The following is a 22,709-nucleotide window of genomic DNA, read 5'->3' as shown; positions in this document are numbered from 1 at the left end:
AGGTGCCATCTCTGCCTCCACCCTGACAGGTGCAGACATAGGCAGCTCAGGGAACCTCCCCTTTCTCCTCCCAGCTCAGGCACCTAGACTTGTTCACAGCATGCTTAACAGCCACCAGCTGAGGTAGGTGAGAGAAAACCACAGTGGTAGCCGGGACCTCACAAAGTGGGCACTTCTGGCCTGTCATGCCAACAGAACCTTTCTTTTCTTCCCCTGGCCAAGGAAGTCAACACAGCGTGAATATGGGAAAGGACACAAGGATTAAAGGGAATGCCTTGCACTGAGCAAGGAGTTCTTGCCCCAGGACATCCCCCTTTTGACCTTTAAACGGTTTTTCCATTTTTTTCCTTTTCTAAGTAAGAGGACTCCCTCTTCCCAACACTATTTCTGATAGGGAAGTTAACAAAGGAACATCCCTTGCTGGCTAATAACTGCAAATTCAGCAGCATTCATTTGAGACACTATCTAAACAGAAACAGTCTCTGAAACACCTTTTCAGCCCCAATCCTGATTCTGAGCTTCAGGCTGAGACCTTAGAAAGACCAGGTTGGAGGGATCCAAAGCCAGGCAACAGGCACAATGTAAATAGGCAGGACCAATTCCTGTAGACTAAACCCTCAACCCATGGAAGGAGGCCATACTCCATGGCATAAACAGGCCCAGGGAACTCAAAGTTTGCCAACAGCAGGGAGAAAGGGAGGCAGAGGTGAGGGTGATTAATTCCTATTCTTGAGGTTTTCCCTGATTCATGGGTACACACCACATTGGTACCTATGGCCAGCACTTGCCAAGGTCTCTGAGACTCAGGGTTAAGAGGTGGAAGGAAAGCGAAGTCGCTAGCTTTCTTTCTCCATCACACCGAGTTTTTGCTTCAGCAAAACCAACGAAAGGAAATAAATGCCTCTATTTCCTGTCTTTCAGAATGGGCAACCAGTTCTCTTCACCAACCCAGCTTCTATTCCTCTGCAGTGTGTCCTGAACCATTGAGACTGCTCTGACCCTCAGAATCTGGAGGAAAAATGCCTCGTATCCCTTTGCACAAAGGTTTGGACAAATTATAAAGGACTGGGTTGGCTCCAAGAAGAAACTACTCACCTCTACCATCCAACAGTTGGAAATTTTTTGTAGACGTGAGGACATATGGTCTGGGGCCCCACACATGCAGGCTTTCTATACCTTGCAAGGCAATCCAAACTTTGCCAACAGTGTAGGATTGATCGCCATCTCAGGGAAGGCTAGAAGGGACAAGCCCGGGGAATTAAAGATCTGAGTCCCAGAAGCACCCTCTGCAGAGAAGCCACCTCCCTCCAGTTCTGCTCCTCTGGGTACACACCAACCTCCCTACCCAGCTTCAGCCTCTCACTTGCCCCCTGCTAGAAATCCTTCCACTGAACAAGCCCCAGTCCCACTCTTGCCTCTCCAACAGATGTCCAGTGAATTTGGCCCCATTAAGGTGCAGGTCCCCTTCTCCCTATAAAACTTAAAGCAAATTTTCAGAATTTCACCCAAGTATTTGAACTCTCCTGGACAGACGTTATGTTACTTTGGAATCAGATCCTGATGGACACTGAGAAGCAGGCCGCTCTGCAAGCAGCAGAGAGATTTGAGGATGAGCTTTGCATTACATATAGTGTCAGGGAAGGGAGCAAATATTCAACTGTAAGAAAAGCAGTATCAGTGAATGACCCTAAATAGGATCCCAGTGATGAGATGGGAGACTGGAAAAGGAGATACTTTCCAGTGTGCATAATGGAAGTCTTACACAGGATGAAGACCAAGCCTCTCAGTTATGCTAAGTTGTCCATGACTGACCAGGGATTTGATGAAAATCCCACTGCCTTCTTCGAAAGGCTGAGAAGCCTTGGTAAAGCACACCTATCTCCTGATTCAATCAAGGGACAGCTAATCCTAAAGGATAAATTTGTAACTCAGGCAGCCCCTGATATTACGAGGAAGTTGGAGAAACAGTCCCTGAAGCCAGGTAGTACATTAGAGGTCCTCCTGAAAATGACCAGCTCAGTCTTTTACAATAGAGAAACGGAGGCACAAGAAAGAGGCTTTAATGACCACCAGACAAGCCTACAAACACCAGAATTTCCAGGCAGGGTACACTTGTTAATTGCTAAAGATATGGCTGCAAAGCTACCTCTCTTACAAAGTTTAACTGACCCTATTCAAGATTTAATTTCTTTCACCAGGGTAAAACAGCTTAGGATACAATGTTGTTAGTATATTTCATTTCCTTTTTTTTTTTTTTGAGACGGAGTCTCACTCTGTAGCCCAGGCTGGAGTGCAGTAGCTGGATCTCAGCTCACTTCAAGCTCCGCCTCCCAGTTTTACGCCATTCTTCTGCCTCAGCCTCCCAAGTAGCTGGGACTACAGGCACCTGCCACCTCTCCCGGCTAGTTTTTTGTAATTTTTAGTAGAGACGGGGTTCCACCATGTTAGCCAGATGGTCTCGATCTCCTGACCTCGTGATCCACCCATCTCAGCCTCCCAAAGTGCTGGGATTACAGGCTTGAGCCACTGCGTCCAGCCCTTCTCTGTAATCTCTGGCATTAAATTTTTCCTTGCATAATACACATGTAACCCATGCATACTTAACCTTACAAAATTTTTTTTCTCTCTCACACACAGAGGCCATCAAACTCCAAATAGGCAGGCAACCAGAGCCTCAGACAATGTGAAGCCTGAGACCCATGTCTGGGAAGAAATGACTGCTCTTTTCCCAAAAATAATGCCCCATCAGCAGGAAGCAGCTAAGACTGGTTGTCTCCATATTTTAATGGCAGTTAGATGTACCTCTTCAGACGGGTGAAATGATACCAGAAAAGGGCAGAGAAGTGCTGGGTAGAGAGGGGCAGGGTCCCTGGTGAGGGCTCCACCCTCATGCCCACAGCCCTGGGTGAAGACAGGCACTCCTGTTTTCACACCCAAATGTTGCATTTTTCCAAGACCATCCTGGTCTCCCACTGCGGGCACCCCCATCCTGTGCCTATAAAAACCCCCAAGAACATACTGGGCACACACACAAACAGCTGGACATCAAGAGGAATACACTGGCAGAACACACAGATGGCAACAAGCCACTGACAGTGGAATGACATGGACACTGAGGTAAATTCGGTAGATAGGGGTCAAAGGAGAGCCCAGGCACTGAGCAGCCTGACTCCAGGAGAGACCACGTTTCCACTCCATCCCTTTCTGGCTCCCTATCCACTTAACTGAGAGCTACCTCCACCACTCAATAAAACCTTGCATTCATTCTCCAAGCCCACATGTGATTGGATTTTTCCGGTACACTAGGGCAAGAATCCAGGACACAGAAAGTCCTCTGTCCTTGCAATAAGGTAAATGGTCTGAGCTGATTAGCACAAGCTGCCTGCAGATGGCAAAACCTAGAGAACACACTGTAACACACGCCCACTGGGCTTCAAGAGCTGTACACAATGGGTCACAGCCCACACTCCCCAAGATCTGCTGTCTGCATGCTCCCCCTAAGATTTGGAGCTGCAGGACACTTAAGAACTGAGCCACTCCCCAGTCACACACCCTGTGAGGGGGATACAGGAACTTTAGCTATTTCAAATACATAGTATCTCATTATAGAAATCTATTCATCCCCCGTTGCAACTATTAAATAAAAGCATCATTTTGAATACGCTCATCTCTGTAAACATATTCAATGATTGTCTTTGAAGTTCTAAAAGAGCTCATTTTTCATATAGAGAACTGCTACATAGCACACATCAACACCATTTCAAGTTCACATTTTCTTGCAGGACAGATTTAACTTTCCTCCCGACTGCTGTAGAGATGTACCCATTTCATTTGTCCAATAGAAATGAGATCATTCCAGCTCTACTTCCTGCCATGGACCGCAGTTCCTAACTGATCAATTATTCTCTGAATCTAAAGAACTCATACTTCTAAAAATGGGCATTAGACTACTGTGGTCTTCAAAGGACAAATACACATACTTGGGTGCAAACACACGCACACTCAATTTCTCAGCCCTAGGTTCCAGAAAAGACATACACAACGATTTAGTGCAAAATCACACCTAAAAATGGCCTGAGCAGGAGGGAAGGAAATGGGAAACCATTTCCATTGGTAGAAAGAGTTACCATAATTTGGTCACTATTTGGCTGATTCACTGCAGAATTTCCATAGTATGTGTTCTACAAATATTATTTACTAATCTTCAAACATCAATGTAAATTGTTAACTAAACTGTGCTACCATCAACCAACCTGAACAACTTGATAATTGCAAATCCAATTTTACCTACATTGTATCTTTTATCCAGAGACTGCAGTTCCCAAAAATCAGATCATTTACTAAGTATGCCTGTAATTGATAAGGACAAATTCTTTTTAACTGCATGAACCTCAACACAACTCAAGTGTTAATCGTTAGTCATCACGATGATAAATACAAATTAAAAGTTAAGATAATAACATACCTACTTAAATATATAAGGTGTGCAAGAAACCAAGTAATGGTGAGAATGTAGAGCAACCAGAAATGAACTGAGACAAAGTGCAAAATGGCGTTAACTTCTTCTGAAAACCAGTAGTATCTACTGAAAACATGTAGGACAGACAGGAGCACTGGCATTTACCAAAATCATGAGAAGTTTGTTGCCGCTGGGCATGGTGGCTCACGCTTGTAATCCCTGCACTTTGGGAGTCCAAGGCAGGCGATCACGAGGTCGGAAGATCAAGACCACCCTGGACGGTGAAACACCGTCTCTACCAAAAATACAAAAAATTAGCCGTTAGCCGGTCGCTGTGGCGGGCGCCTGTCGTCCCAGCTACTCGGGAGGCAGAGGCAGGAGAAAGGCGTGAACCTGGGAGGTGGAGCTTGCAGTGAGCTGAGATCATGCCGATGCACTCCAGCCTGGGGCACAGAGTAAGACTCCATCTTAAAAAAAAAAGTTTGTTGCTGCTGCTACAAACCAGAAATTAGGTGCTATTTACACAACAGGATTCCACACAGCAATCAGCATGTTACAATTCGAATCCTAAGTAACAATGTAATTTCATCTCACAAACACCACAAGTGCAAGAAGTAACAAGAAAATAAGCTGTAGATTTCATTTACACCAAGTTTATCAGGCTAAATCTTATGTGTGCTGTTAAAAGAACAGTGCTTACCCTTTGCAGTTTGAGGCTGGTTGCCAAAAGGGTACACAAAGGGACACTGAGGTTCTTGACTTCCCTAAAAAGACCTATGTCAAACGTGCAACATTAGATCAGTTTGCCTATGTTTGTTAACTGGCACTAACTGCTGCAATGTGTTAATGGGACTGTCAGCCACCAGAAAAAAGAAGTTGGGCAAAAGGTGCGTATGTGATTCTCAGCTATCATTAACCTACTCCAATTAACTCTTGACCTTCAGTAGACAACTACTTACAATCAAATAGTAATTTGTTGGGCAACTGACTTTTTACCCAATTCATTCTTACTTCAGCCATCTTTCACATCAAAAATGCTTAAAACCACCATCACACTCATATTAAGTTGCTTACACCAAAATGCAATACATGCTGCGTGTACAGACCTTTTAGTTTTCCATCAGTCAGAATAAAATCCTGCCTCTGTACTCCAACCTTCTACCACCTTCATCATTTATTCAAACATGTAAGGCAAAGTAATTCCAGCCTCAGGATGTATTTTGCAAACAGCTTTGGTAGTCAAGAAATCAGATTTCCAATCTTCAGGTTAGGAGCACAAATTCATCTTCAACTCAACAATAAGCTACAAGTGACAGCAAAAAAGATTTTTGAACTTTTTATTTTAGTAAAATCAGAATAAACAGAGCACATGCAGTGCCAGCATCTAAAACTAATACAATAAGCAATTACTAAAATTTTACAGTGACTCGAGGTTCAACGGTTACATTCAGCAATTCCATTCTTTACTGAAAATACTGCTGGCTGATAAAACTGAATGTAAGTCACTGAAAAAATAACCACATGTTTGAGGACTGTAAATATGCCAGACAATCACCGAAGATCAAACAAAACAAAACAAAACACATAACAAAACTCAGAAAACTGTTGTGGATGTGGACACTTCCTATCAGCATTCAGAAGTGTTTCATTAATATCTTAAGACAAGTATATCAAAACCTTGGCATGTTTTAGTTTCAAGTTGACAATTTTGTCTTAAATTTTGTCAGAAAATTACAGCTACATTGCCAATGCCAGGTCTGCTTAATTTGACTCAAGTTTAATAGGACTTAACATTAAAAGCTCACACTACCCCGAAATATATTATTTCACATACGGTGACATTCAACATTCAAGTGCCAGTGTGTTTTTGTACTGTCTTTTGGTCAAGTTTCTTTAAACTTTCAAAGAATCATTTTTAGGCTTACAAAAATAAATATTTGTCAAAATTTTCAATAAATATTACACAACTAGCAGCAAAAAGTATCTAACATCTGTTGTGTGCAAATAGTTTTCTTCTCAACTACCATTCCATGGTCCCCAATAAAATTTTAGAATCTACTGCTTCACTGGCTGCATTCAACAATCTCCAAGAAACAAAATAAGATTGGAAGGTCGAGGACACGCACACAAGACATATATATATAAAATTCTCTGAATGTGCAATAAAATAAGTACTTTGTAAAAAGTTACGGGAGAAATGTACAAGAGTCTAAACCTATACTAATTGAAATAGCACCTTAACAAATGACCTCAATACTGTCAAGTGCACCTACTTGTAAGTTTTAGAACAAGGCACAATACACTTGAAAATCTATTGCACTTTAAGAAATTTTTGCCAACTTCTTATGCCACTGAAAAGATTTGTTTTTAAAGATCATTGCATTCTGGCCACAAAATCAGTACAGAATTCCAAGTGGGAGAGGCATTTTTAGTGGTGGACAATCATCTTTGGCCAAATTTAGCACAAGAGACTATAAATACCATGGAAACCTATGCAACTAAAATACACTAAAACTGCACATAGAGCACACACACCTTGTGCAGTTTAGTACATATTTGCAACCTGTGTGACATCAAGAATTTGTTAGTCTTAGCTTTACAAAGTCTACAAGTGTAAGCCATTTTAACATTTCAATGCAGCTTTAAGAGCGCAATATGACTCTACATTAAATTAAAGCCTGCTGCATAATCCTTCCTGTTTAAACCCTTCTTGACCAAAAAACATCAACACTAGCATGCATAAAAGACCAGAATCCAACCAGGCCTATAGTGAGGCCTGGTCACTGCCATGGTCAGCCATTCTAACATTTCAAATTTTTATAGCAGGCATTAAAAAAACTATGAAATCTCCCCCATTGTATCAAAGCTTTAAATCTTTCCTGTGATAGTATGCCCACAGTTGCCTAGCTTAGAATAAACTCCCTAAACATTAAATGAGAAATTGCTGTATTTACTTGAATTAACCTAAAAGAGCTCTTTCAAAAATATTAATGGGTATACTGATACATTCCACCTCGTCATGACTGGAATGGCTTAAAGAGTGTAAGTTTCTAAGTGCCTATCCAGGATAGAGTGAGCAAGTCAGAACTTTAGTACAGGTTGGCCATATAAAAAACTATGCTTTAATGCTTTAAGATGTTCTCCCAACCCCCAAGTCTGCAAAAATCCAACAGTCCTAACGCAGGCTACTGCCTGAAGTTTTTTTTCCTTTTTATATTTATGGATGAATTGATGATTCCTGTTAAAGTTGTATCATACCTGTGTGCCAAGGTTTGATTTTAGGCCAAGTTTAGTAAATTTATTTTTGTCAAAACAATTGGTATCGTGAGCATTACTGAGCCAAAAGGACATCAAAGTAATAAGTTGTCTAAAGTTAAAGTCACAGTACGTTAACAAACGAACGATCCTCAGTCACAAAATTATAAATGCAGTTTGGGGTGGGAATAAAGCAGGAGGGGAAGAGTCAAATCCAAACTATAGCAATCACATCTTCAAACCAATTTCTTAATAGGGCTGCTGTTTATTCCTTTCATTTTTCTTCTTGTGACTTTGAGCTCCCTTGAATTATCAGGAGAATCATAGCTGGTAATGTACTGCAAGTTCTTGAAGCTACACGATATAGTCTGGCTAAGTTACATGTGGTTTCCATATTAGCTTGTTTGTAAGGGTGACTTTGCTGCAAAGCAGATTCAGTTGCCCCACCAGTCAACCCCCTGGGAGTTATAATTTCCTCCATATCCATCACTAGTGTAGAAGCCTCCATAGCCACCTATCAAGAAAAATGTTTAGAAAGAAATTAAGTCATCCATTAATACCTTTTTTTCTCAAGTACTTCAACATAAAACCAGTAAAAGAAATCTAGTGTTGGATTTTTGTGTCCCTCAGAAATCAAATTTCCCCAATAAATTACTCTTTGAAAAAGAGAAATCGTAAGAAAAAAAAAGAGCCCAGGCCAGGCACAGTGGCTCAAGCCTGTAATCCCAGCACATTGGGAGGCCAAGGTGGGCGGATCATGAGGTCAGGAGGTAGAGACCAGCCTGGCCAACATGGTGAAACCCCATCTCTACTAAAAATAGAAAAAAATTAGCTGGGCATGTTGCCATGCAACTGTAATCCCAGCTACTTAGGAAGCTGAGGCAGGACAGTCACTTTCAGTGAGCTGAGATCAGGTCACTGCACTCCAGCTTGAGTGACAGCGTGGCACTCCATCTCAAAAAAAAAAAAGAAAAAAAAAGGAGAAAAACAAAAAGCCCTTCCTAAAAGAAAAATTAACATTAATTACCTCCACCAAATCCTCTGCTGTTGCCGTAACCACCTCCACCACTGCGGCTGCTGCTTCCACGACTACTACTAAAGCCAGAACTGCTGGAACCACTACTCTGTCGATAGTCTCTGGCACCAAATCCTCCACTGAATCTATTATTGTAAGCAAAAATACGGCATGGCAGTGTAAGTATAAAGTTCAATTAAATTGAAAATTCCTGCTTAAACTTTGCAATTCCCAATTTGATTTTTCAGTTCAATTTCATTATGTTCCAATGGGAACCATCCCATTAACGTCCCAACGTGTTCTAACAGTGTTTCTAAAGGACTCAGCAGTGAGGAACTGACACTTAATTCCTTGTCACCCTTTCTAATAATCATCCCTTGCCCAAAATGTTTATGTATTATTGTTAAAAGTAACTGTTTAATACTTTTAACTCTGAAAGCTTCTTGCCCCTAGTAAGTAATAACAAGAGTGAAGGCTCAAAACAGCATGTACCTTTTAGATCGTCCACGATTGCCACCCTTGTAGTGGTGTTCATAAGCCATATTTTCCAACCAAGAAGGCACTTCTTGTTTAGCTTCTACAAGAAGATCCAACAAATCCTTTGTAATATTCATATTTTTTTCATTAAAGAATGAGGTGGCAAGGCCTAAAGTGTTCAAAAAAAGCTCATGAAGTTTCCATAAAATAGTGGGGTATTCTTATATACCTACATAAAATATAGTAAGAAACTAAAATATGATATTGTAATTTGTAATATAACCACATCAAAGAGAGTGGAAGAAAAACTTTTACTTGGCTAATTAATATAAAATTTTTCCTCAGAAATAAAGGTTCTATTTTTAAGATTCTGTGTCAAATCTCGGCTATATGCATCATAATTAAAAAAATGAAACCGTCGGCTGGGCGCGGTGGCTCACGCCTGTAATCCCAGCACTTTGGGAGGCCAAGGCAGGCAGATTACGAGGTCAGGAGATCGAGACTATCCTGGCTAACACGGTGAAACCCCATCTCTACTAAAGATACAAAAAATTAGCTGGGCGTGGTGGCGGGTGCCTGTAGTCCCAGCTACTCTGGAGGCTGAGGCAGAAGAAAGGCATGAACCTGGGAGGTAGAGGTTGCAGTGAGCCGAGATCACCACTGCACTCCAGTCTGAGTGACAGAACGAGACTCTGTCCCCCCAAAAAAAAAAAAAAAAAAAAAAAAAAGAAACTGTCTTTAACAAACTCCTTACCTAGGTTTCCTACACGTCCTGTACGGCCAATACGATGAACATATTCTTCAATATCACTTGGCAAATCAAAATTGATAACATGTCTCACATTTGAAATGTCTAGTCCTCGTGCTGCCACCTGAAAAATAACTTTTATTTAAAAAAAAAAACAAAACAAGCACTATACACACATGATTAATTAGAAAATAAAATATACATACAGCTGTAGCCACTAGAATTGGGCTTTTCCCTGAGCGAAACTGGTGAAGGGCCTCCTCTCGATCTCTCTGTGACCGGTCTCCATGAATACTGGTACAAGCGTATCCTTCATGGTATAAGAAATCCTCCAGGGAATCTGCTCCCTTTTTGGTCTCCACAAACACTAAAGTCAGCGAATCCCTCCCTGAAAAATTGTAAGGCTTTGTTTACTCATAGAGAATTAGCATCACTACTTAATCTAAATTATTAACTGGCTTAATTCTAGTCCTCGTGCTAGAATAAATCTTGGAAGCATGCAAACAGAGCCAGTTAATGTAAGCATTGTTTTATCCATGTTTAGAAAGAGGAGAAAGACAGGAGGAAAAGCCAGAAAATACGTAAAGAGATTCTCTTCACATGTAACTGACTATTCTTATTCATAATTTTACCTGTTGCACCTAATAGGTCCAGCAAAAATGACCGTTTATCTAAGTCTTCCACCCAAACTACTTTCTGTGTGATGTTCTCAGAGGTAGAGCCTACTCTGCCTACAGCCAAAAAGATATATTCATCCAAAAAGTCACGAGCAAGCATCTGAAATGTGAGAAAAATACTCAATTACCTATTTTAATACATAAATTATCTGAATATAATGAATAAACACAAATGTTCTGAATAAAAGTTCAAACATCAAATAGTACCTGTATTTCCTTAGGAAAAGTAGCACTAAACATCATGGTGTGACGAACGCCCTTTGGTGGCATAGTATCTTGTTCAACTATACGACGTATCTGAGGTTCAAATCCCATATCCAGCATCCTATCAGCTTCATCCAACACTAAGTACCTATTAGAAAATCCCTCAGTTGATACTGGATCATTAGATCTGAGAAACTAATTACTATATATAGTTGTATAATTAATTACACTCATGTAGTCACTCAAATAGTAAATATCACAGTGTCACAATTTGACACACTCAACAAATGCATATATACATACACACACACACACACACAAAATCATGAGATAGAAAGCTCAAGGTGACAACCAAATTACCCAGGCTGATTGTTAAAATGAAGCTCAGCCTCAATTAAAATTTCACTTACTCTTTAACAAAAACATTAACTGCAATTTTCAAAACTATATAGAAAATTAAATTATTAAAGCAGTACTAGTAAAATACAAGAGTAATCAACTTTAAATACAATGAAATATTTTTGTATAAAATGAAATATTTCATATTATATATTTATGTATATATAATATACATTTTGTATAAAATGAAATATGAAAACTGACATACTTGCAGAAGTCTAATCCAATCTTTCCTCTTTCCATCATATCCACTAGACGTCCTGGAGTGGCTACTAACAAGTGGCATCCACGTTCTAAGTCCCGAATCTGCTGACCAATATCAGCACCACCATAAACTACACAAGGACGAACTCTAGATCGGTAGGAAAACTATAAGCAAAGAACATGTCAGTGGCTATAAAAACATCATTTGATAAATGAGAAAAGCAATAATCAGTAAAATGAGTATTTTACTTTTCTAGCTTCCTCATAGATCTGTACAGCCAATTCTCTTGTTGGGGCTAAAACCAAGGATATTGGGTATTGTTTGCGGCGTCCATACCTTCCATTTTCCTAAAAAATAAATACAATTTTAAATTTTAAAACCCAAAACTTTATTTGTAAAAATTCACTTTCTCTTTATAATTTACAGATTACATCTATAAACTTATTTTCAGTGGGTGAACGGGGTAAAAAAAATGAAAATAAAGTATACCTGGCATTGGTTAGAGAAGTCAACAGGGCTTTACAAAGCTTTATAAAACAAAAATGTCTTATTTTATAACAAGACCTTTACCTTTACAGCCTTCAAAGCTTCTCCAGGACCATCTGTATATATCTGACTCAGTATAGGTAAAAGAAATGCTGCAGTTTTCCCAGATCCTGAAAACAAAACAATGACTTATCATTTCTGAATATTAATAGACAACAAAGTGTTCTAAATGCCCTTGGAATGTAAGAAATTTTTTCTTACTTTATTTCCAATTTTCTAGGAAGTTACAGTAAATTTATATGGCAAACCTAAGATTGTAAAGTGACTACCGTGCTTTATCTTTAAACAATGCATTTTAATTTGAACAAAACACAAACATTTTTTCTGAAAAGTGGCATCAACTTTCAGTTCAACATTTCTTTGTAATCACTATATACTATTGCAATGTAAAGCAGGGGCCAGTAAACTTTCTGTAAGGAGTTACAATGGCTCTTGCAGGCCAGTCTCTGTGCCACATCTCTGGCTAATCTCTACAGCTACCAACGTAAAAAATGGGTATGGCTATATTTGAATACAGCTATTGAAAAATAAGTAAGTGCTAGGTTCGACCTGAAGGATGCAGTTTGCTAACTCCTGTGGAGTTAACTGCAAAATATGCAATTCTATTTCTTAAATAAGAATTCGCCATAAGCTTCCTCAAGATATCCAAATGAAAACACTAGTTTCATCCCAAGGATCCAAAGGTAGAGACAAAAAGACACATCCCTAGCTAATCTTTACCTATCTGAAATGCTAAACACAGGATTCAGACATCCCTTCAGAACATACTACTTTTAAAGTAAGTCCAATCAGGTATTCTTAACTTTTACTTTGTATCAAGCAAGCTTACCTGTTTGGGCACAAGCCATTAAGTCTCTTTTTCCCTTAATAATAGGAATGGCATGTTTTTGCACTGGAGTAGGACGAGTATAGCGAGTAAGTTCAATGTTCCCCATGATAATTTCTCCCATGTCAATATCGCTAAACTGCAAAGAAATTCAACCAGGTTAATCAAATACAACTAAATACAGAAGTAAACATAGCAGGCATAAAACGCCGTATCTGTTGCAATTTCTGTTTTATACTAACATATTAATGGAAGTAACCAACTGTCTGATTTGTTTTACAGATGCTATGATTTCAGTAAAAGATTCATGGCATTTTTTAAGAAAATGCCTGGGTTTGTTCTACACTGAAAGAAGTTTTTGGAGGCCAGGCACGGTGGCGGATGCCTGTAGTCCCAGGACTTTGAGAGGCTAAAGGCATGAAGATCACTTGAGATCAGGAATTTGAGGCCAGCCTGGCCAACACAGTGAAACCGTCTCTACTAGAAGTACAAAAATGGGCTGGGTGTGTTAGTGTGCGCCTGTAGTCCCAGCTACTTAACAGGTTGAGGTGGGAGAATGGCTTGAACCCAGAAAGTGGAAGATGCAGCAAGCTGAGATCATGCCACTGCACTCCAGCCTGCGAGACACAGCAAGACTGTCTCAAAAAAAAAAAAAAAAAAGAATTGGATGCTTTTAATTCCAGGATTATTCTTAATAATGACATTAATTTTCTTCATAATCCAATGGGTCTGCATTAATAACTTTAAAAGTCAAACAAAACACTTACATTTTCAATATGTGGAGGACAGTTACTGCCAGTTGCCTCTACTGGTATATCATCGTATTTCTCAAAGTTAATCCCTGTGTTTCCTCCAGAAAACAGTTCTCTGAAATCAAACAGTTATTACATATATGTTATATTAAGCAATAAATTTCATAACAATTAACATACATTTCAAAAACTTACTGCTCCAAGCGTTCACTTGGTGGAAGTGGTTTTGACCAATCATCTTCATCTGACTTGTCACACCACCGACTGTGTCCACTCCGTTCAAATCTGCCAAAGCCAGTTCTGTCACGACTGCCAATACCATCATAGTCACTCCGTCCACGATCATCAAATCTGAATGGCACAAGCAATCGAAAGTACACGATTTAGCCAATGTTAGATTATCATCTCTCTGGAAATGTACTCGGGTATCAGTACGTTTGCTCAGTAACTGAGCAAAACCATCCTTCAAAGATACCAGCAATTCAGTATTTGTTTCTCATGTGAAGTAAGGCCCCTAACTAACCAGTATTGATGTGTAATTTATGTCTTCGTTTTTAAGAAAATTATTAATATTTTTATAAAATTCACAGCTTTAATCTCACATGCTAAGAATCAGGTTTTTAGATACTTATAACTAGTACATACTTTACATCTTCATTTAAAATACTATCATCTAAATATATTTACTGGTAGGAAAGCAGGAATAACACTTGACTTTTTCCTTTATATAGAAGTAGACATGTGAGAAGAGAATATTTTTAGAGTTTTATTCCTATTTGTGAAAAACAGAAGACAGGATTAAATATAGCTATTAGGTTTTTAAGATAGACTTATAACATACATCAAAAATGAAGTGTTTAAAGCTGTCACTACCTGTATCATTTAAGTTGAAACAGATTTCACTGTGTCAAATACCATATTCATCTAATTTAATAAATTAATTTTAGCAAAGACCTCTTACTGCTAACAAAACAATGAGTAAACCAACATTCTGCTTTAAATCTGTTAGTAATCTGTCAAAAACATGCTTGACCATTCAAAGTAAGAAGAATGAGAACTTACCAAATTAAGATTCTTAAATTGCTACTGTACACACATACAAGCTGAGATTTACCTTCCCCTTGATCCACTTCCACGTTCACTGAAATAACCAGACTTTCCTCTAGAATCTCGAGACCCAAAACTGCTATATGCATCCTTATCTTTGCTGCAACTCCAACCTGAACTGTCTTTATCATGGAAGCCTTCAATAAAAAAGCGAAAATTAGAAGATGACAAGACTTTTACATAATTTGCATCTTTCCAAATATGAAGTCCTTCACATGTAGTCTTCCTTTATCTTATGGGACCAAAGGTCAACAGGTTCCATAAGCAGAATTTTTATTCTGAATAATACAAAAGGTGTTAAACCTAAACACTTAACATATGCTATATATAATACACATTTTGGGAAGGCCCAGCTAAACAAAAGATTACCTCAGAGACTGTGGGTTACCTAAAGAAAAGCTTGAACTAAGAGAAGAGATCTACATAATCAGAAGAAGTATGTCAGATGTATTCAGACAGACATGGCTCACACCTGTAATCCCAGCACTTTCAGAGAATAAGGCAAGCGGATCACGAGGTCAGAAGATCGAGGCCATCATGGCTAACACAGTGAAACCCTGTCTCTACTAAAAATACAAAAAAATTAGGCAGGCGTGGTGGCGGGCACCTGTAATCCCAGCTTCTCAGGAGGCTGAGGCAGGCGAACGGCATGAACCCGGGAAGGTGGAGCTTGCAGTGAGCTGAGATCATACTCCAGCCTGGATGACACAACAAGACTCCATCTCAAAAAACAACTCCAACTCTATGCACTTTATGACCAAAAACTACTCATATGTAGTAGTATGTAGCAACTGTATGTAGCAAGCATCATGGTAAACAAGGACTCATCAATGAAGAACCTGGAGAAGGCAACTTGCTATCTATCAACATCAGTATAAACAGGACTAGTTAGTTGAGCATCTGAATGCATTTTTTTTCAATCTAGCTTTGTCTAGTAACATCAAAAAGAAACAGATCAACTAAATGGAAACAGTCAATACAAAACAAGGAATTTCCATGCTGTCTACTTTGCTCCACCAGACCTCTAAGATAGCCTCAAATTCTAAGCGTCCAAAAGTAATTGTGTAGTCTTAATATGCTCAGTGAGAATAAAGTATACTTGATTTAAAAAACAAAAACAAAAACAAAAAACCCTCTTTGTTGCCTACTTTTCCAGGTCTACAAACTGATAAAAAGAAAAATTACAAAAGTAAACTTGCTTCACAATCACACACTTGCTTAAGCTGAGGGCTTACCTAAACTCAAACATTTCAATAAATGCTTAAAGTTGCAAGTTAATAAAGTTATTTTCCCCTGCTTTTAAATCTCCAGTATTAGACAAATGAATTGTACTTCCGAAATCTAGATCTATTGTACTAAATCGACTGTACTTCCCAGATTTAGGAATTTAGACGTTTGAGGTCTCTTCCATCCCCCCAAATACTAAAATATTGCTAACTCTCCTTAAGGTACTTAATAAACCTTGGATGCAATTCCAGCCAGATACAATACTAAGAATACCTGTGATAAAAGAAAATTCTGCAGTTACTCTGAAAAAAGAATACAATCAACAGCTAAGTGGTCTTCTGATAAACAGACTTATACAGAGGCTACAGACTAAACACAGAAGTACAAACCCACTCCACACCCCTTTATTATCTTCTTTCCTTTTGGTTTTAAATACTTTTCCTGACCTTTTCTTCTCCTAGAATTTTTTTGATGTATACGCAGCACTCAAAACATCACCCCAATTAAACTTTTCTGAATTACAAATTTAACAGTAAACAATCCTAGGTGTTTTAATGCATTTCACACAACACCTTTCAAATGAAGTTATTTAGGCTGAAACCAGACAATCTCACCTACTTACTTACTGGATGTGGCCAAAAGTGGTAATCTTAACAACGAACTGTTAACTAGTTTGAAAAAAAAAAAACACCCATTTTCACTGTGCCAACTTTTCAAGATGGCATCAAGCAGGACCTTATCACTATACAGTTTATATTACATAAGGCATTCCCACAAATACACTGGTTTCAAATTTCAAAACATAAATGTTCACAAACAGATAAAGCACTATAGTTAACCTATATAAAACCAAGATTTTCTGGGCTCAATTTGCCAGAGGAAGCAAGAACTATCCATCATTCAACATTACATGAACTTTTCCAAAAACAGAAAATGTTACTTCTTAAAGACAGTCCAAAAGAGGCACAGGAGGGGACAAAAAACGTTTATAGACTTACTAAAGTTACTTTTTTCCCTAGGCTTTGATTACCTGCTAAAGGTTAGGTCTACAAAGTTGCCTTAAAGACGTACCTTTAGATGCTTCTCTGTTCCTTAAGTGAGGAGGTATATAGCGCCCTTCTAAAAGAGAAAATGTAAAATTAGAAGCCCATGACATCACCAAGATACTGTTTAGAAAATGTCTATTAAAAAATAGGTCCGGGAAAACAAACTTTTAAAACCTACAATAAACTACTTTGCAAGATAAGGCGAAAAAAAGGTTACTCTAAAATACACTGCAAACCACATATATTTCAGTAGCTAATGGTTGTTATTTAACAATCATGTTTTAAAAGGCTCTATTTCCAGTAACTGCTACATGAATCAACACTGATCATTAAACATGATCATTACTCCAATATAACAGCCTACTAGGAAAAAAAAGACTATGAACTATACTAAATTACCCTGTAAAAGGCTTTTTAAAAATCTGTACTGGGCTGGGCACAGTGGCTCACACCTGTAATCCCAGCACTTTGGGAGGCCAAAGTGGCCAGATCAAGAAGTCAGGAAATCGGGACCATCCTGGATAACCCGATGAAACCCCATCCCTACTAAAAAAAATTACAAAAACTTAGCCAGGCATGGTGGCGGGCGCCTGTATTCCCAGCTACTGAGGAGGCTGAGGCAGGAGAATGGCGTGAACTGGGAAGGCATAGCTTGCAGACAGTGGAGATCACACCACTGCACTCCAGCCTGGGCACAGAGCGAGACTATGTCTCAAAAAAAAAAAAAAAAGAAAAAACAAAATCTGTACTGGTAAAGTGATACCATAAAAACACATGAAAAGTTGGAAAGTGAAAATGATCTGGAAAACAAATTAAGGGTTTTAAGTGAAATTAACAGCCCAGTCTATGATTAAGAAGTAAAATAACTTATCAAGTAGATGGAAGTCTACTTAACTGACCACCTGATTTTCCTACTCAAAAATCCAAAAAATCCAAATTTGAACTAAATCTCCTACTTTTAGATTTAACTAAATATCCAAAACTGTCTCTACCAGTTAAATCTCTATAATGTTCATATAATGACAAAGTCTAAATAAATTAATAAAACTTAAAGTGTTTCGTTTTGTTTTTTCAGAGCATACCAACTGCTTTCCTTGTTGAACAACAGGAAGAAACATGGACTCAAACCAGGAATACTACCAAACAATCACCAACCTTACCCTCCTATCCAAATACTAACCACACAAACTTCCAAAAAGAAATGAGACCAAGTGTTTCAAAAAGTATTTGTAACTAATTTTCTTTCAAAGAAATATAACCCATCACCTTAAAATCAGATGAGCTTGGTTTTATCACTGAATATTAGGTTCTTCAAGAGCAACAGCAGTAGATGCAGCACATAAATACACAGGTTTACTTTATTAGGTTTAACACAATGCAGGTCAATTCACAAGGATGGGCTTATACCCCATGCTGGGCCAGAAATGAATGGCACTGCTTTTCTAAAAATAATGTGTATTACATTAAGGTCCTTGGTTTCTGGGTTTTTTGTTTTTTGTTTTTGAGTCAAAGTCTCTGTCACTCATGCTGGAGTGCAGTGACCTGATCGCAGCTCACTGAAGCCTCCAGTCTCCCAGAGTCAAGCAAACTCTCCCATATGAGTAGCTGGGACTACACGAAGGTACCACCACACCAGGCTAATTTTTTGTATTTTCAGTGGAGATAGGTTTTGCCATGCTGCCCAAACTGGTCTCGAACTACTGGGCTCAACCGATCCACCAGCCTTGGCCTCCCAAAATGCTGCAATTACAGGCCTGAGCCACCGCATCCCACCCACTAAGATTTTTCTTAAATTGCTTTAACTCAAAAATAACACAACAGTGTATTCTATTACCCAGACATACCAAAGTATCTCATATTTTTACACAGTCAAATTGAAGACAAAAAAAAGTAAATTCAAATTTAACAAGTCCAATAAGATATTAACATTAAGCTCAGATAAATATTCCATTTTTAAAAAAACTTTTACTTACTGCTCGCTGTACTTGCTCCTCCACTCTGTTTTTCAGAGGAGTTCAGGTCCAGATTAGCAAGCTAGAAGAGATAACAATAGCTCACACGCTGACACACAAGAACAGATAACATCACAAAAGACAAATGAAACCTAGATTCCAATCTTATCCTGTACCACACACTTAGCTGCCATGTCGGTCTGGCATTAGGTTTTAAAGATGCCTAAGTCTACCAACCATGACAAACGCAAATGGCATCACCTGAATACTAGCAGTTTCACAGTAATGAGTTCAAATTCATTAACTCAAAACACATTTTCTTTAACAATTTTCCATAGTAAAAGCTTTCCTAACTAAAAAAATTTACCACCAATTTCTCAGTAACTTAAACACCCAATTTAGCTAGTCATAATAGTGAAATGTTCCCAATGACAGTGGTTTTCTTGATATTCGAACCCTAAAAATAAAAGGACATTAGAAGCATTTGAAGATTCCTTAATTTCTCTTTGCCCTAAAGACTGTAAAACTATTTTTAATGCAGATAAATTCCTAAACATCGAAAGTTAAAATAAAAACCAACTTCTCTATGTTTTGAGTACTATGCGGCTTTACACAACTGTCATTTAATGTTTGATACTCTATGATGAAGACAGTAGCACTTATTTCTCCCATTTTAAACATCAAACTCGGAGGTCTTTGGTTACAAAGTTAAAAAGCGACACATCTCGTATTTAACGTTCCTAAAATGACATATGCAATCCCAATTCCTGCCTCCTTATACTAATGGATTTTTAAACTGTAGAAAAAAGATTATTTCACTTGAACGGCTTCAGCATAATACCTTACCTAGAACTACCCTGAAGCAGTGGGGGAAAAAAAAACACGTACGTCAAAATAGATTTTTTTCAAAAAACAGGTTAAGACCAATGCCAAGAACAACTTTGTCACCTCTTTGCACAAACTTTCTATGCCGTAACATGCTTACATATATATTAGAAGCTCAAGATACTATCACATTACATTAATCATCAATTAAGACAGTGTCTTAAAAATTTTGCCGTCTGAATTTGGTTATTACTTAATTCTAGTGAACTAGAGAGCACGGTTTATCAAGAGTTAAACGGATGCCAATTACATAGAAACATAAATTCGTATTGCCCAGGCTCTTAATTTTCTATTTCTGTGGTCTATTTAACACATTGTCAGTAAATAGAAGGCGTCAGTATGTCGTCAGTGGAAAAACAACTTTCAAACGCAGACCGCTAAATCCCTCAAACGACACCTGACAGCAAAATTTAAAATCATTTAGCATCACTAACCTTTAATCACAACTAAAAAGTTCGGTCAGTATTTTTTGGCTAATATATATATATATATATATATATATATATATATAGCTCTTTTATTCATTCTCTCCCCTAGACTTGGGGGGCAGAAATGCAGGGATAATCTTGCAAACGACTGGAGTGCCAAATGCAAAAGCGCGGTAGGTTCCTGACACAGAAAACGAACCTGATCTAACACGCAGACCACATATTCTCTGCCTCATGGCCCAGACTTCCAAAGTAAAGGATCAATCCTTAATGGAGACAGAGTTAGACCTGTATCCACATTCCATCAGCGGTAACAAGTAAACCACAAATAACCTGTCCCGCTAATCAATATTCGGGGTTAATTTTCTACCGGACGACTTCTGCATGTATCGGCTAACGTAAAGGTACAATACTAGACAAAAACCGCACAGCTCTCGGCTAGGCAGCTATCCAGCGACTGAATTAACTGAATTAAGAAAGGAGTGTAGTGCAATGCTGGATCCCTAACCCTCCAAGTGTCTTTCCGCTGGCGTCCAATTTCCATTATTTCTACACGGGTCGAGAAAAGCACGCGGCAGCCATCCTTCCCTCCCCTTCCCACCATCCCTTTCCGGTACTTCTGCGTCACAAAACTTTCCACACCGGAAGCCCGGTTTCGGCACGCTGAGCACCCAGGCAACGGTTATTCCGTGGCTAGGGGACCCCGCCAGAAACAAGATATAAGGTACTTGTTTCATTGTGCTTTACATCACTCCTCTTCAAGAATTCCACAGGCCTGGTCCCTCCGCTGAAGCACCACAGCGCTGCCCAGTCATACAATCGTATACAAAGACTCTCGCCATTTGCCCGAGCAAAGACCATACTCTCGTTCCTCTCTACACACACTGGGTGGCCTGAAATACACTTTGTTCTTAACAACGACACTTTTGCGAATACGTCAGGGGACCCTGGTGAGGGCCTAACCTCTAGACATAAAAATGGTCCCCTTTTGCGAACCGCCTCCCTCTCCCGCCCTCTGTAACAGGTCCGTGGTCGCACATGCGCGTCTCCACGCTACCGCTCAGGCAAACACAAAAGCCGCCATTGCGTGCGGCCCAGTACTACACCGGAATACCAGCGTAAACACAACCATTAACGTTACTGCCATCGTCCGGTCTCTTCCGTACGTGGTCTAATCATGGTCTCATGCAGTTTCTCTCCCCATTTCTCTACAGTCCCAGTCACACAACACACGAACCCACAAGAGGCGAAACTGAAATATCAATTAGCAGTGCGCCACAAACCGTTAAGCCAAGTAAAAGATCCCCTTAGAAAGCCTCAGGAGGCTTACTTTGACTCACCTGCTGGTCCAGTTCAGGGTCATTTTTCACCCCCACATGACTCATCCCTGAAGAGAAGCGAAAAATCGTATAGTCCACTGTAAGTGCGAGACCGAGTAGCTGAGCTCTCACAAGGGAACTTCAGCTGTTAAGTACACTGGTTAGCCTACGCGATAATATGGCCCCTCCCACACTATACGTCAGCACGCACCACGTGCGACCTCGTTGGCTCCACCCCTCCACCACCACCATCCAATCCCTTTATCGCTACCATTACTTCTGCCTAAATCGCGTTGGTTTAGTCATAAGATCGCGGGATTAAGTAGTCCCAACACCTCTCAAAATTCGCGAGATCTTTTCTATCCCCGCCCTCTCTCTGTGTCTCCGAATTCTAGGGATCTGACAAGAAAGCGTCTTTCGCCTTTTTCCCCTTGGGGAAATCTTAAACACAGTGATAATCTACCGCTAACTCACTTTCCCTCCTCGTAACCCACCCTCAACTTCCCTTCTTCCTTAAGCACTCTCTCTTCCCTTTTACTTTCGAGAATTGGAGGTTTTGTAAAATTTTTCCGTTCTAGCTAGCCGTCGCCTACCTTTGACAAACTTCAGCGAAGTTGGAACTAGTCAAAAAACTCTCTGAAGCCAAGACAGATCAGGGTTACGGGATCCCAAGTGTCAGGCGCAGTGACCATTTTACGTGAGCGATCCACGATAGTTTCAATACAATCCTCAGGTTAGGGAGGTGAAAGAACAGGTCCGCAGTCGGTCCCTCTGCAGGATAGACGTGACTGCACCTGCGGAAAGGAGAGTGGATTCCGCAGCACGTGTGACCAGCCACAAGCTCGACAGGCTTGACTGGGTTACGCTGCTGGGGTTCAGCTAGGAACCCAAGACCCCTCTAGTTTTTCTAGCAGTGTGCCTGCGCTTTATGAGCATACGGCTTTAGCATCACAGGATGAGGAAACAATGAAACAATTATACACTGAATGACGCTGATGATAACACACCTACCGGGGGACCTAGGCCCTTAACGAACACTGGCATAGGTCCCTTGTTTTGACGAAATAATGAAACAATTATATACTGAATGACGCTGGTGATAACACACCTACCGGGGGACCTAGGCCCTTAATGCACACTGGCATAGGTCCCATGTTTTTCCGGGCGCTCTGCAACTCAGTA

General features: G+C 39.6%; 1 protein-coding gene across 3 annotated transcripts; it reads right to left on the bottom strand.

Annotated features, from left to right (window-relative positions):
- Window positions 1-7,959: 7,959 nt before the first annotated feature.
- Window positions 7,960-22,471, bottom strand: LOC139360996 (DEAD-box helicase 3 Y-linked). 3 transcript variants are annotated; one of them, XM_071089498.1, is made up of 18 exons: window positions 22,121-22,471; window positions 21,549-21,595; window positions 18,917-18,977; window positions 16,969-17,016; window positions 14,678-14,807; window positions 13,759-13,914; window positions 13,579-13,678; window positions 12,815-12,950; window positions 12,010-12,095; window positions 11,688-11,786; window positions 11,443-11,603; window positions 10,839-10,983; window positions 10,587-10,731; window positions 10,161-10,342; window positions 9,961-10,078; window positions 9,222-9,375; window positions 8,742-8,875; window positions 7,960-8,228 (listed from the first exon to the last, which is right to left on the bottom strand). In XM_071089498.1, the coding sequence occupies exons 2-18, from the start codon at window positions 21,591-21,593 to the stop codon at window positions 8,149-8,151; spliced, it is 1,980 nt and encodes a 659-aa protein (XP_070945599.1). In that variant the 5' UTR covers window positions 21,594-21,595; window positions 22,121-22,471; the 3' UTR covers window positions 7,960-8,148. The 3 variants fall into 3 exon arrangements, with proteins under 3 accessions (XP_070945599.1, XP_070945600.1, XP_070945598.1); XM_071089499.1 differs by lacking the exon at window positions 22,121-22,471 and having other exon boundaries at window positions 21,549-21,700; XM_071089497.1 differs by lacking the exons at window positions 21,549-21,595; window positions 22,121-22,471 and adding an exon at window positions 20,717-20,804.
- Between the last annotated feature and the right edge of the window lie 238 nt (window positions 22,472-22,709).

The sequence above is a fragment of the Macaca nemestrina genome, chromosome Y (assembly GCF_043159975.1).
Source record: "Macaca nemestrina isolate mMacNem1 chromosome Y, mMacNem.hap1, whole genome shotgun sequence".
In the NCBI taxonomy this organism is placed as follows: Eukaryota; Metazoa; Chordata; class Mammalia; order Primates; family Cercopithecidae; genus Macaca; species Macaca nemestrina.
Note: the sequence above shows the minus strand (reverse complement) of the source record. Positions and strands in the feature narration are given on the sequence as shown.

Excerpts from the sequence above, each read along its gene's own strand:
- LOC139360996 (XM_071089498.1), bottom strand. The coding sequence starts at position 21,593 with ATGAGTCATGTGGGGGTGAAAAATGACCCTGAACTGGACCAGCAG. Across the intron at positions 12,096-12,814 it reads AATGGCTTGTGCCCAAACAG|GATCTGGGAAAACTGCAGCA; the intron begins GTAAGCTTGCTT and ends TTTTGTTTTCAG. Across the intron at positions 10,343-10,586 it reads GGACCTATTAGGTGCAACAG|GGAGGGATTCGCTGACTTTA; the intron begins GTAAAATTATGA and ends ACAATTTTTCAG.